This window comes from Oryzias melastigma, linkage group LG17 (assembly GCF_002922805.2).
Source record: "Oryzias melastigma strain HK-1 linkage group LG17, ASM292280v2, whole genome shotgun sequence".
NCBI lineage: Eukaryota > Metazoa > Chordata > Actinopteri > Beloniformes > Adrianichthyidae > Oryzias > Oryzias melastigma.
In genome coordinates, this window is record NC_050528.1 from 26,360,601 (window position 1) to 26,375,349 (window position 14,749).

Below are 14,749 nucleotides of genomic sequence, written 5' to 3' on the forward strand. Positions count from 1 at the left end.
CAACTCGTGATTTCTTCACACTCCTAAAACTTTTATACTTTTTTTTAACAACAACTGGAGTGACTTGGTCATGTCTTATTGATATCACATTTTTCACTTGTTTGATCGGATTTATTTACTAACTGCAAAGCATTTTATGGTCTTTTTTAAAACCAAATTACTAGAACAAAATATTACGTTTAAGGCAGCTTTTCAAGAAACGAGACAATTTGTTTCAGTTAAATGTTATTTTTACAGTCTCTGAGTCAAATATCAAGAGTTAAAAGGCAGTTTGAAAGAAACCAGACACATTTACTTGTAGGATTTAGAGCTTCTGCAACATAAGAAGTTCAACCCAAGGAAGAAATGAAACTTGACAAAAGGGAGCACCGGAAGAGTGGATTTTGTATTTTAAGGGAATGTCCTTACAGATGTTGGGGATTTTCTTGATGTGAAAAGCCCTACAGGAACAGCCAAAGAGAAACATTTGATAAGGAATATATGTTAACAGTTATAGCAGCCAGAAACCAATAAAAGTTCTTTTTAATATCTGCAAAAACAGTGTTATCACCCAGTCATTCCAGTTTAGTGACAACACAATAAGTGGACTCATCAGATAAGTGACTCTCAAATACTAGATTTTTTTTCTCCCACACATGATTATATACACAAGTGTAGATTCTCCTTAAAAAAAAAGTTCATTAGGTATCATAATTGAATTACTGGCGCCTACATTCATTTAGGAAGCCAGAGAGGAGTTCTGTCATCCAGCCAAAGGCAGGACTCATCCTGGAGAAGTCATCAGTCCATCACAAGACCGCCCAGAGACAAATGAGACAAATATCTGCGCACAATTACACACACACCTACAGACAATTTCATCCATCAGCACTACATGCAATGTTTTGTCAGTGGGAGGAGGCTGGTGTCTTGTGCCGTTGTATCTGGTTGATTAACGATCATGTGGTTCGGTCCATCTGCACTCTATATGCAAATGCATAAAGTCACGTTCTTACAGGGAAGCCAGCTGAGGGCTACGGTGTTTCACGCGGTTTACACACCACTGTAAATGTGAAAATAACTTAGTCGTTTCTGCACTCATTGCATATTTAAATAAACATATAGTTTTACAAATATGTTTAATGCCTTCAAAAAATAACCTTAAAGGTGATTGTAGAGATTCAAAATAACTAATTTATGCTGTTGCGCTATAAATTTAGACTTATCAGTTTCTTTTTTTGCCATAAGAACTATAGGAAACATTATTGTTTGTTGTTATCATCTTAACAAATATTGAATTTAGAATCTGTCTGATCAACTAAATTGTTGATCATTTTTTGAAATAATGGAACATTAACTTGAAAGTATAATAAAAGTCCCACTCCGATCATCATTTGACCTTTTGTAACAGTGTTCCCAGTGGTATTTTAACTATGAATGATTGATTGGTTTGGTTTATTTCAAGCGTAGATTGTGAAAAATACAGGACAAAACACACACATTTTCCAACTCATTACAGAAATATTGAAATACATTATGATCAGGTATGTTGTTTTTGAGCAAAATAAAAATAAAATCCTGAACAGCTGTTTTCTGGGATCCAGTTTCTGCAGAGTGGCAGGAATTCATCAGAAATTCGCCTCTGAGTTGTAATGGGACCATTGGTGCAGCAAAAAAACACCACCTTTTGATTTGAAATTTGATTTGAAATGGTTTGTTTCAAGCAATCAGAAACAATTGTAATGCATGTGCAATACACCCAACAGAGGATTTACATCCATACAAAGATATGTCAGACATAGGATAACTAGGCATCAAATTATAAATTTCTTGAAAGGGAGTGGGAGGAAGCAAACTTATATAATCTCACCCCGGCCCGACCATACCATTTCCTTTAGATGAATTATCCTTTTCCAATTCAAAACTTCAAATGAGAGATTTATACCGTACCAACACAGCTATAGGTCATTAAAATTAAGTATTAATACATCACATGTAAGTAGACATAACACTATGTCTGAATTTATCATAGTATATGCATATTAACAATCATGGTCTGCCTATATATAGAGAGAGAAAGAGAGAGAGAGAAATGCATTGAGTTGCTGCCTTGTGATTGGCTGATAAGAAATTTGTGTTAACAAGTGGAGATTTTGAAAGCCTTTTTGTTCCAACAAATGTCTTTGGAGGGTCACTTGTTTTGTTCCATGGTGCTATTCAGCAAACAAGTCACTTTTTTAACCCATTAAAAATGTCCATTCTCAGTGTGTTCTACACACATCCTTAGAAATAATGTTCAAGGCCACTTCCCATCATTCTCGACTAGTTGTCTTCCACATGACAGAATCATTTCAGCCAAGGTCAGAAAGTCAGAGCGACGATCATATCTCACAGAAAAAGCTGCTTTCTTTTCATTGTAGTGGTGGACTTTCTCTGAAAGGGAGTGTTTAACTCACATTGCTCATTGCCGCCTTTTGTGTCAGTGCTTCATGACCCAGGACTCTGATGGGTAAAGCTGGAAACTGATCAGATCAGTTTCACAATAAACTAAACATCGATGGGACAGCAGTGGACGGTGTGGACAGAGGATCTACCCAGGACGATCAGCTGCTCCAAGCTGGTAAAGAAGAATCACCACAGCCTCTTCTTCCAGAGTAAGGAACGTCTGGCTTCAGACATCCTGGTGAACTTCTACCACTGCACCATTTAGAGCTTTCTGACCAACTGCATCATAGTTTGATAGGAAACTGCCGCACACATCACTGAAACACTACTTCCTGTCATAGACAACATCTCCAGCAAGAAATGTCTCAAAAGGACAGGGAAGAACACCAAAGACTAAAGCCACCCAGCACAAGAGTCTTCCTCCTCCTACCCTCTAAGAGGTGTTACAGGTGCCGTCAAACTAAAACCACCAGGTTCCAGAACAGCTTCTTCCCCACAACTGCCATACAAGGTCTTGAACTGAACACTCACACACACAATGGTCAAAAACACCAACAATTAGATTGTGCTATACATCATCACTCCCGACTCATCACATATAGATGTATGGTTCGGGCCCCCAGAGCTTCACTTTTTGACGTATTGGGCATCTGCAGATTGGTTGTTTTTTTTTTTATGCACTGGCTGTTGGTTCCCCAGCCCTTGGGTCGGGGTAATGGACACGGAACCAGTACAGGGTTTAGGTACCAGTCCTGGTCCAAAGGGTCGGGGACCTCTGATTAGCGTAAGTGTGATGGCAAACAACAATGACCCAAATGCAGGAAGATAAGTCTCCACAAAAGGTTTTAATCACAGACTTAACATGACACAAGTAACAACAGACACTCCAACACCAGAGACATAGTGAGGGCTCCCTAAATACCTGTGAGAAAAATTAACCAAATTAATACACCTGCAGAACAACAGTCTGAAAAGACTGACTCAAAAAAAAACCCAAGACAGTGACTGTATGGATTTCTACCCTGTTTGTGGCTCGGTACCAAATGGTCCTCAGACCCGTACCAGTTCACAGCCTGGAGGTTGGGGACCTGTGATTAATGGGAACAGCCAGCACATCAAAAAACAATGAGTTGGGGACACCCAAAACATCAAAAAGTGAGGCGGAGGTGGCCTGAACCATACAACCACATATGATGAGTTGGAGTGAGAATGGGTTGGTTGTATCCTCATACACAAATAAAAAGTACACATGGACTGAATCACCATTTATGAAATGATTCTTCGTGAATCAGTAAAAAACGGTTCAAGCACGCCAACATATTCATCAGTGCAGAAAATGTAGAAGTCGGTTTGTCATGGCCTGTGCCGAAATTTAGAAAAATGCAGAGCAGATGACATTTCTCCATGCAGGCTCACCTGTGGGTGTGTGTGTGTGTGTGTGTGTGTCTGTGAGTGCTGTTCATCTGCCCTTACCTCCTATGAAATTCTTGCAGCTCCTTTGGATTTGAAAGTTTCACATAAGTCAGTCCATCCAGGATGTTACAATCAAAACTATTAGCGCAAATTCAAGCAAAACCTGAGATTTGTTCCGCACCCTGCAACATTACATTTTCATGCAACTTTGACCAATCCACCGTGACAACAGTCGTGGGTGACGACGCAGCTTGGAGACTGTTTCCCTTCTGACTTCTTCCCGACTCGGATATTTGATTCTTGAAATGTGATTATGATTATTCCATGAAAAATGCAAGCCATACATTAACACCCAGACTCCTCCCTTGTGTGTCTCTTTACTGTCATGCACTGGCTGCAGAGCAGACCTCTGTGCTGCACATGCATAAGAGCAGATGAGACAGTAGCTGATGGAATTTAATACAGAGTAGGTTTCAGGCTTTATTTGGTTACTCTTGTAGTAGAGATAAGGGAAGACTGCAGGCAAGGTGGTTGAAACATGTCAAGGTAAACAACCTCTTTATAGTTCTGTTTGTCTGACAAAAAAAATGAAATCCAATACATGGAAAATAAAAAGAACTTAATTTCTATTATTTGTCTTTTGCATTAACCCTGGTGTCTGCCATGTGTTTTCACCATGTGTGCAGCAGGAGGTTAAACACATGTCCTTGCCCACAGCTTTCTGCTCATGAAAACACACTCAGTGTCTCTGACATCATGAGGCTCCGATCAGGAGGAGGAGGGATTTTTCTCTCATGGAAACTGGAGTCACTCAGACCCCAGTGGGATCTTTTTTTAAAAGGCTTTTAGCCGTTAATGCTCCAAAATAATTATTTTGAATTAGTTTTATTTGTAATAATAAAAGAAAAAATAGCTGCATTAGAAATACATGCATGGAACAAACTAAGACGGCAAAGAGTGAGTGAGGCATGTGCTCCAAGAAGCACAAGAGCCTGCTGCCCTCTAGTGCCCGACAGCCAACTCCCCCTTAAATATAGTGCTTCTGAAATAAGTAATTTTAATAAATTATTCAATAGCAAGAAAAAAAGCATTCCACATACAAAAAGTAGTGACATTCACTGCATTTTTCTGTTTAGGTTCCGGTTTTAGATCCTCCACATCTTTTTATTTTAACCCAGCTCTTCCTAAAAGAGATTTTCACTTTTCTATATCAAGAAAACGATAATAATTCCTCACCTATATTCCTAAAATGACTGAGATTCAGCTCCTGTGGCCTCTTCCCTCCTCTGTGATTTTCTGCACAGCGGAGGTTTAATGATTAAGCTTTACCCCACCCCTCTGTTTTTCACACATGCAGAGGGATTGGTCAGCGCCGCCGTGGATCTGAGTGTCCAGCTCTGTCAGAGAGTCACCTGAGAGACGGTGAACAAACTGCAAAGAGGGAGCCATTTTACTTACTACAGAAAGCTACTTCCTTCTGAAGGGAAACCCAGAGCCTCGAAGGAATTTCTTCATTCCCTCAGTTTGAGACAGCCGACAGGACAGGCAGGGTAGGCCCACAGCTCGTACGCTCAGTAGGATTACAGATTAGAGTATATGATAAGTTTCTGAGTGAGGAATGTTCTAGCTGTGGCACGCCGACTTCACTTCCTGTGAAGCTACTGTGCATACATGTAAACCTTCCTGAGTTTCAGTCTTGCTGCAATGCTGCATTTCTGCTTCACAAAATGGGAATTTCAAATGATGTGATATGGGATTTTGATATGACAACTACACACTAACTGCTGTTAAGAAAAACTGGAAAGAAAAATAATAGGAATTTAAGCCAAGAACTCATCTGAAGAAGAACGAATAAGTTGTTGAATGGTGAAAGTTACATTTTATCTGGAAAAACAAGGCCTAGATGGAAACAGAAGTTGCTATAAAACCTGTTAACATTTTCAAAATGTGATTGGTGATTGATCCAGACTTCCGTCTCGCTCTTGCTTCCATTTATTTCAGATATGACATTATTTAAGGTTTCCAAGTATATGGATTTATCTGACTTCGGTGTATTTTTATTTCATTTTAACTAAATTAAAATAGAGTTTTGGTTGAAAATAAATAACTTGTTTTCCTGGATGATATTATTTCACTTTGCTTTAAGCTGCATTCGTGGATGGTTAAGATTCAATGACCTTAAATCAATCCAGGACATCCTTAACCATCTTTAACTCAGAGATACTGAACGGTGGAGGTGAAGTTTTCCAAGTTCTTTGTATTTCTTGGAAGATAATCAAGTGTAAATTAAATATGTGTTCAAACAAACAAGTAAACAAAAAATAACGTCAAATCTGTTCACATTCCAGTTACATAAAGTTCAGTCCACTGTTGTTTTGCATGATGCAAGTAAAACCAGGTCAAACTTTGACAAAAAGAAACTCAGATTTGGCAATGATGAATGGATTACATCGCTTCTAATTCACAGAAGTTTTGACTACTCGAAAATTGATCGTGAAAGAGAAATTAATAATCATAGTTTGTGCCCTACCGGAATTATAAGACACCAAGTGTTTTATATATTTGAATAGAACTGTGAAAGAACAGGAGCAAGATTCACAAGATTTGCACCGCTTTGACATTTCATATCACACCTCTTCCAAATGTAGGTGGTGGACATGCTACTAAACAGCAGAAAAAGAAGAATCCAGTGTAAATATTATGAGCTAAATGAGTATTCAAGATTGCCTGTTTGGCACATTCTTGAACAAGTGTCACGTGCCAGGTGTGAATGTAACTTTAGACATAATTGAAGGCCAAACAGCTAACCTGAACCTAAAGTTAAATATGTTTTTTTAAACAGAAAAAATCCAACTTGTACAGTTTGTTGTTAGATTATTAGTAAGGTAATAGTATCTGTAACTCTCTGGAGGCGAATTTGATGATGTAAACTTGTAACTATACATAACTCAGATGTTTTTCATTTTTCAGTCAGATGTCAACAGTATGAGCTCCAAGAATACCAAATTCAACCTGCAGGAAGATGGGAGTGAAATCAGGTCTTCTTCTCCCAGGAGGACATCTTTCAGGGATCCAGCAGCGCCTGTGTGGGTTACTCACTCTCCCACACCAGATCATCCGATAGATCACAGTGATGGAGACTCTGACTCAACGTCCCATACTCAAGAAAATCAGAAAATCAGCAAAAAAGAGGGTGTGACTAGAAGGCTGAAATCCTTCATTCCTGAATCTTGGGGCGTCTTGAGTCGCAAATCAAGAAAGCAAAGTCAGCCCGAAAGCAGCAAAACCGTGATCCCGGATCTTCCCAATGGGACCAGAGTGAGCCCCCCAGTAAGCCCCTTGCTGAAGCCCAGAAACTGGGATGAATCGTTGGCGTCCTCCAGCCAGAGCTCGCGTAAACCTCTGTTGAGGGAAAGTCCACTTGATGATCCATTTTTCCTCAGCCTACAAGAGGACTCTCTGCTGACCAGCATCCACCCAACAGAGTACTACGCAGAGAAGCTGGAAGTCTACAACATGAAATACTCGTATTTGAAATCGTGGCCGGGGTTGCTCAGGCTTCTGGCAGGACTTCAGCTCTTGTTTGGGGGTATGGTCTTCGCCTGTGTCATTGCCTACATTCAGAAAGACAGCGAGTGGTCCAACAGCTACGGACATTACAGCGGCGCGTTCAACAACGGCTTTGGACCGTCTTCATACAGCTACGGAGGCCCAATGACTCCGTTCATTCTCGCCGTGGCTGGATTATCCTGGATTCTCACCCTGTGTCTCTTGGTGGTAGGGCTGACTATGTACTATCGCACCATCCTCCTCGACTCCCCCTGGTGGCCTTTGACAGAGGCCTTCTTGAACGTAGCGCTCTTCCTCTTATACATGGCTGCAGGAATCGTTTACCTGAACGACTTGAACCGAGGAGGCTTGTGCTACATGACGATAGGGGTCAACCCCATCATGTCCAATCTATGCCGAGTTGACGGGGGCCAAATGGCGGGAACAGCTTTCATCTTCATCAACATGACTATGTATCTTGGCAGCTTCTTGGTGTGCCTGAAGATGTGGAGGCATGAAGCTGCTCGTAAGGAGAGGACAGAGATGAAGGTAGGTCTATGGCATTAAGAGTTGTAGGATTTTCAGAATGACCTCAGATTCACCAGCGTTTTTTGTATTTTAACAGATAGCATTTCTATGTTTTTGGACATCAACACAACTGATCTTTCAGGTTGATTCGAGCTAATGTTGCTATTGGGTCTTCTTGTGGTTTTTTTGAGAAATATTCTTCCTGTCAGGGCACTGAAAGGCATGAAGGATTGTTCTGTTCAGTTTTATATTCTCACAAAACTAATACATGGCCTTGGACTCTGATTGATTAAAAAGAACTTCTGAGATCCTGGTAAACATAACCCTCTTAGTTTACAGTATGTGAGGCATTGGCATCATTTGTTGGGCCTTTTCAATTGTCTTGGTATTACAGTCCCCAAGGGTAGGAGCAGAGTGGATGGTGCTCATTGGCTCAAACCATATTTGGCTTCAACATTTGGTATAATGTGTATGAACTTATAAATCATCAATCAAAAGGATACATTTGTGTAAATGTAATGGCCTAAAAATGGTACTAAAAGTAAAATTTACAGATCTAGAAAACCCAAAACTGTTGTCAGGTCCAGTATACAAGACAGAACCTCAAACAATGGATCTACATGAACAAATGAAAACCAAAGTGGGACAGGCACAATGATGTGAGTTTACCCCACCCAACTCAACATTTTAAAAAAATCGAACAAGATCAGAGGTCTGTAACCTGAGGCTCCGGACCCACATGTATCTCTTAGACCTCTCCATTGTGGCTCTCTGGTTGAAGAAAAATGTTTTTCTGACTGTTAGGGACATTAGTCAAAACAAAACAGTCAAACTTTATTCAAGTCATTCACAAACATTTGAAGAAAAGTATTTATCACTCCAACAGGCTCCTGACTAAAGTACCCACAATACTCCAACAATCCATCAAGCGCTACAACTTCATAGTCATACTAAAACATTTAGACAGTGTAGCGTACCACCAAACTCGGGTTCAGTAAGCACAACCGGAATTCACACACGCCAGATTATAAAGCGCACTGTTTCAAGGGGTTTAATTCTGCCATATGGTCCGAAAAACACCGTATGGGTCACTAATTAGCTCTGAATTATTTCTACATCTAAGTTTATGAGTTTCCACCAAAAACTATAAAATGAACTGTATATACAGTTACTGCTGACATTAAACTACCAACTGCAACATTTGCTGGTGCCCATAATCTTTTATTTTGAAAGGAAGTTATGTTAAAAGATTTTACATTTTGAAAGAATGCTATTATTCTGGTAATGTTTATGTTTTATTCCTTCACAAAAACAACGATTTGTTGATTTTTATCATAATAGTAAAAATATAAAAATAAAATAAAATCAAAGCAGTGTCTTATTTTTGTAAGACTTTGTGGTTCCAGCTGAGTTGTGGTTGATGAAAAACCAACACGATTGGCTCTTTAAATGTTGAAGGTTGCAGACCTCTTAACTAGGTCTACCACTTGCTCCAACCACCAGCCAAACAAAAGAGAAACTGGGAAATTGGGGGTAAAAAAATCTGATTTTTTTTTGTTTTTAAATAAAGAAGTCAATTGGAGTTTCATTTGATTTGAAACCATTGACTGTATATGAGAACCAGAACCTTCTTGGAACCAGCAGGTACTTCCTGTTTGGAATGCGAGGAGGGAGGGGTCATTAAGTCCAGTTCTCTTATACAGTCAAAGTTTGAAACCTGCATTAAGTTGTCTTTTGAGGAACTGCAACAACATTTGTTTTGGGAGTGACATAAAAGAAAGTGGGGTCTATTTTATTTTATACTAAAATGTTTCATAGCCTCTTTTCTGAGAAGTTTTGTGATTAGTTTTTCCTTCAAGGTTTCTTATGATTATCAAAACAGAGAGCACTAAAGTAAAAAAGGGTTAAAAAAAAGAGTTTTTCTTCACTTCACCAATTTAATTCCAGTGTTTATGTACTAATTTTTGTTTTATAGAATGTTTCTTTTTCACCTTTTAACTCCAGGGGGATTCTCACAAGTCCATCCCACTCACCTCACAAACAAAACGCATTTCATTCCCCAACGAACCAGATGAAGTTCTGAAGAAAGCAAACAGTTTTCCAAGTGAATCCTCCTCTGAGGTCCAGAAGAATTCAGTCAGTCAGAGCGGAGCGGCCAAATCCAGCTATGTACCCCGAGTGCATGTCATCGCAGACTACATCCTGTAAGTAACATCAAACTAAACACTTGGAAGTTCGAAACCATCAGAAAAGACGGGGAAGAATTTCTAAAAGTTTCTATCATAATTCTACAGAAAGTATCCAGCGATACGTTGTGTGGAAGAAAGAGACGAGTACAGAGCGGTGTTCAATGATCAGTACCAGGAGTACAAGGAGCTTCACTCTGATATCACTGCCACCCTCAACAAGTTCAGAGAGCTGGACGCTGTCATGGAGCAACTCCCCAAACGAGGGAAAAGCCTGGAGGTGAGACTGAATTTAACAGCAAAATCATTCTTGTATAAGATTTCCAACTATTCCTGAGACTCAGAGGTATTAATTATCACACAATCACATTTTCTACAGGATCAAGAAAGGATCAAAAGCATCTTAAAGAAATATCATGAGAAAAAGAATGTGAGTACAGATATATACTTTTCATCCTTGCTGACTCCAAACTGAACATAAAGTGGTTGCTGTGACATCACAGAATTTATCCACAAAACTCACATCATAGCAAGATTGTTTTGTCAAAATTATATTATATTATAAAGGAAATTCAAATGTTTTTACCCCATAGAACATTTTTCTTTAAGAAATGTGTTTTAATTAAAGCAGAATTTTTTTATTCATTAGGTTATTGGAAAAAATAGGAGTTTTAAATGTCAAAGGCTGCTTTCCTTGTGTGTACAGTATCTCTGGAGTACAAATCGCAGCGGAGAAAAAGTCACGTAAGGCAAAGAACGGACAGCAAAACAAACAACAACAAAAAAACCCAAATTAGTCATTCCTGAGTATAAGTCACACCCTGGCCAAACAATGCAAAAAAAAACAACAACAAACAACAACTATACTCTAAAAAATCTGGTAATTGACTACTATAGCAAAAATTAAGCAAATAAAACATATTTAATTAGACTAAGCTATTGAAAAATAAAGAAGCAATAATATTTGTTGCACTGAATATTTTACTATTCACTCAAATAATATAACATTGAATTAGAACTCTAGTATAATCATTTTGATAACTTTAATATTGACCATGAAGAGATCTGAATACACGTCACCTTTAAACTTTAATTTCATAATTTTTCCTGCATTTTTCCTGATGGCGCTAAAAGATAAAATAAGGTATAAATAAAAATACTCCATTGATTGCAGCCTGGTAAATTTGACCATTGCACCAGCAGTGTACGGGCTTCATTTTGTAGAACAAATGGTAGAAATTTGCCAAATCTATGATAAAAATAACTCAAATCATCAACAGAAGCTTCTCTCTGATACAATAATGATGATGATGATGTTCTTTTCTTTATTAGCTAATCTCTGTCATGTGTCCCACCTGAATGAATTTGTGTGTTTGCTGTGTGCAGGACCCCACTTTTCTTGAGAAAAAGGAGCGCTGCGACTACCTGAAAGCTAAATTAAGGCACATTAAAAACCGGATCCAGACTTTTGACCAGGAAACTGCAGTTAGCATGGACACACAACAGTCCAGGACAACCAAAAGACAAAATAAATGATTTTTTCCCATGTTTTTGTATTTATACACATTTGATGTCTTGTGTTTATTTTTTTATTGTTTCATGTGAAATACTGATCATCTGGAAAAAACAAAATTAGTTTTCTAAAGATAAAGACAACGATTTTTATTATGTATTTCCTTTCAGCCATTAGTATTAGGAGTCTGTTTAATTTCAGTGCTTGTGTCACTGGAGTCTCTTCTGATGAGTTTTAACAGATTTAAAAATTGATTTATAAATATGGGACAAAAAGTTTTAATCAAGGACTAAAAATTTAATATTTCTAAATTTGGGTTTAAATTTTGTCATGGATTGTTGCAAAAACTACATAATGGAGCTAATTTCAGCTCAAACAACATTAGAATAAATCCTGATTATATTTTGTATTTGATTTTTTACAGGTGGATCAAAAGTTTTTGTGTATATTTTAAAATTAAAAAGGCAAAATCAATGTATGGTGTTTGTTTGCTGCTTATGTAGATTTTAAGATAAAACTCTCCTTCAGACAAGGCAAGTAAACGGACTGAAAAGAGAAAGAAAGGCAGCTGAGGGATAACGCTTGAACATAACGGAAATGTAAAAATATCAAATCCTTGGACTGTACATGAACTTATTGTTGAAAATGCCAGAATCACAAAAGACAAAAATGTCAAATTCTATTTTAAAGATGTTTCAAAATAAAATAAAATGAGTGAAAACATCAAAAGTACAATCAGAGCTTGTATTGACCAAGTAGTTTCATTTTATTACATTTGGGTCAGAATAACATTTAACAGCCTTTTTGGCAAGGAATAGTGTTTTTTTTTGTTTTTTTTTTAATAATTAGCATACATTGAGCTACAATCAAAAGTAATGACTTTCTTTAAAGGGGAAACACAAGTAAAGCAGAATTCAGTAAAGGACGCCCTCCATATCAACAGGTTGAGGTCAGAGGACCTCCCTATGATGCTTTTGATTATGATTATCAGTGGTAGATGTATTTTTTTTAACATTGATTTGCTTATGACATCAAGGATTCAAATTTTGTCAATAATGAATTTTGAATTCTAGAAAAAACTAAGAAAAAAAGTATATTATTGTTGATGTTATAATTTTTGTGGTGCAAGGGTCAATCTTGACCCAATTAAAAAAAAAAAAGTAATTACTGGATTGAAAAATGAAATCATAAATAAGTTTGTCAACCTTAACACGGCCAGCCATTCCTCTACCTGCATGTGAGCTTCAAAGATTCATATTCTGCCATATTCTCTTGCATCCTTTGCACAAATACAAAACCAACAAAGCAGCATTTCAGACATTATTGAATTCTGCATAAAACTAGAGACTTTCAGAGTTCACTTCTCTGATTTACAGCATGCTAAACTCAGAAGATTTATCCATCCATTTTCTTAAGCCGCTGTCTCCCCATCAGGAAAAAGATGGTTGGTTCTGAATACTATTATTGGTGAAAATGAAGAAGAAAACAGAGTTTCAAGGTCGTGAGGCTGATCCTATTTCTGAGGAGAAACACAATATGTGGTATCTTTGGGAGCACAGTGACACATCTGATGAGACAGACGAGAAGGTCACTGGTATAGATGGACAGGCGCGGCAAATGTCACCAGTTTGACCCCTGGAATCACAAGGTTAGCTGCGACAAGAATAAGTGACCCCCGGACGGCCCTATAACGGCCTGGCAACCTGTTAGAAGAGTGAATAATGCTTAATTAGGAAAAAATAAACTACATTAATAATCTTATGTTTTTTAATTATTTTAAATCATTTATATTCTTTATATTTAAATCATTTTCTTGACTGTTTGTTTTCACAGCTGAGGGGCTCTGCCGGCTCAAAGACCCGCACCAACAGCATGAAAAACAACAACTCTATAGCAGCCTAAATCTAATAAGCAAATAAAAATAATAAGACTTGGTACTTTGTGTTTATTTAAAAGATGTTTTATGGATTCTTTACAACTTTTTGTTTGGCAACTTTGCTCTAATATTTTGCCTTTAAAAACTGTTTTTAGTTACAATGCTTCACATTCATCTTTAAAATACAACCACAGATTTTTTAGATATATTTTTACTATTTTATATTTGTCCTAACACAAAATTAAATACTTTTACAATCAAATAAACATAATCTACCTAGTAATAAAGGTTGAAAATGAAACCAGGTTCATGTGACTTTTATTATCTTGAATCCAACTGACTGTTATAATCAACACATTTTTTTTTCTGTAAAAAATAAAGAAGAAATTGTCTCTCTGTGAATGTTTGTCTGCTACATGTACACTTTTGAGGTTTTTTTTGTAATTTTTATCCAATTTTGTAATACCATTGTCAAAGTGAGGCCAGTAAAACTTTTTAGACCTTTGATCCAATTTCGTTCAATGTAATAAAACAAAATTAGTTTAATGTTATCCAAGACATAAACTCAAAAGTGTGCAAAAAATATGGTAGAAAGGCAAAAGAGGTGTTGCAAAGTGAACTGAAATGGCTCAGGGTCTTAAATGAATCCAAATGAAATGGTGTTTTTAAAAATTTACCTTTTTTTCTTAAAAAACAAAAAGAAGAAAACTTTTTAAAAAATTGCATGTGCTTTATTTATTTATTTTTCACGTTAAACTAATACAACGTTCATTTTAAAGAAGGCAAAAACACCACTTGCTTGTGTCCATTACAAATGTCTCGAGGTGATTTTTGATACCTTTTGCTTGCCATACCTATCGGCCGCTCACACCTGTCCGCGCGCGACGCTGAGCTGGAGGAAGCGGCAGGTGTCCTCACAGAGGCTGAGCGACGTCGAGGAAGTTTCACCGGAGAGTTTTCACGTTTATACCGCGGGAGTCATCAGCTTAACGATGAGGAGTGAAGCAGAAGATACCATGTCAGACATGAGGAGACGTTCATGACGACAAGATTAAACGTCGAAGAAGTCCATCAGCGGGTAAAGTCGAGTCTCTCCGTCTTTATTCGATCACCTTTGTGGTTTTTTTTCTGTAAAAACGAAATGATCCAAACAGGAAGTGTGCGGTTTAAACCTGTAAATAAGATTTTATTTATCACAAACTCGTAAATTGGAAGTGATAGATTGTCGCAGTTTAATCAACCTGATCTGGAGCCCAAACA

General features: G+C 37.6%; 2 protein-coding genes across 4 annotated transcripts in view; both read left to right on the forward strand.

The window, feature by feature from the left end:
• The first annotated feature begins 5,221 nt into the window (after positions 1–5,221).
• On the forward strand, positions 5,222–12,773 carry ocel1 (occludin/ELL domain containing 1). 2 transcript variants are annotated; one of them, XM_024273295.2, is made up of 6 exons: positions 5,222–5,387; positions 6,812–7,935; positions 9,919–10,118; positions 10,209–10,380; positions 10,480–10,530; positions 11,487–12,773. In XM_024273295.2, exons 2-6 carry the CDS (start codon positions 6,823–6,825, stop codon positions 11,634–11,636), a joined length of 1,686 nt encoding a protein of 561 aa, XP_024129063.1. In that variant the 5' UTR covers positions 5,222–5,387; positions 6,812–6,822; the 3' UTR covers positions 11,637–12,773. The 2 variants fall into 2 exon arrangements, with proteins under 2 accessions (XP_024129063.1, XP_024129062.1); XM_024273294.2 differs by having other exon boundaries at positions 5,223–5,387; positions 6,808–7,935.
• A 1,514-nt stretch (positions 12,774–14,287) lies between these two features.
• The window catches only part of zgc:154006 (uncharacterized protein LOC563016 homolog), a 17,382-nt gene continuing 16,920 nt past the window's right edge, over positions 14,288–14,749 (forward strand). The window contains exon 1 of one of the 2 annotated variants that reach the window (XM_024273633.2): positions 14,288–14,567. The gene's annotated coding sequence lies outside the window, so the exon portion shown is untranslated. The remainder of the gene's footprint in view (positions 14,568–14,749) is intronic. The other variant, XM_024273631.2, reaches the window with a different exon arrangement.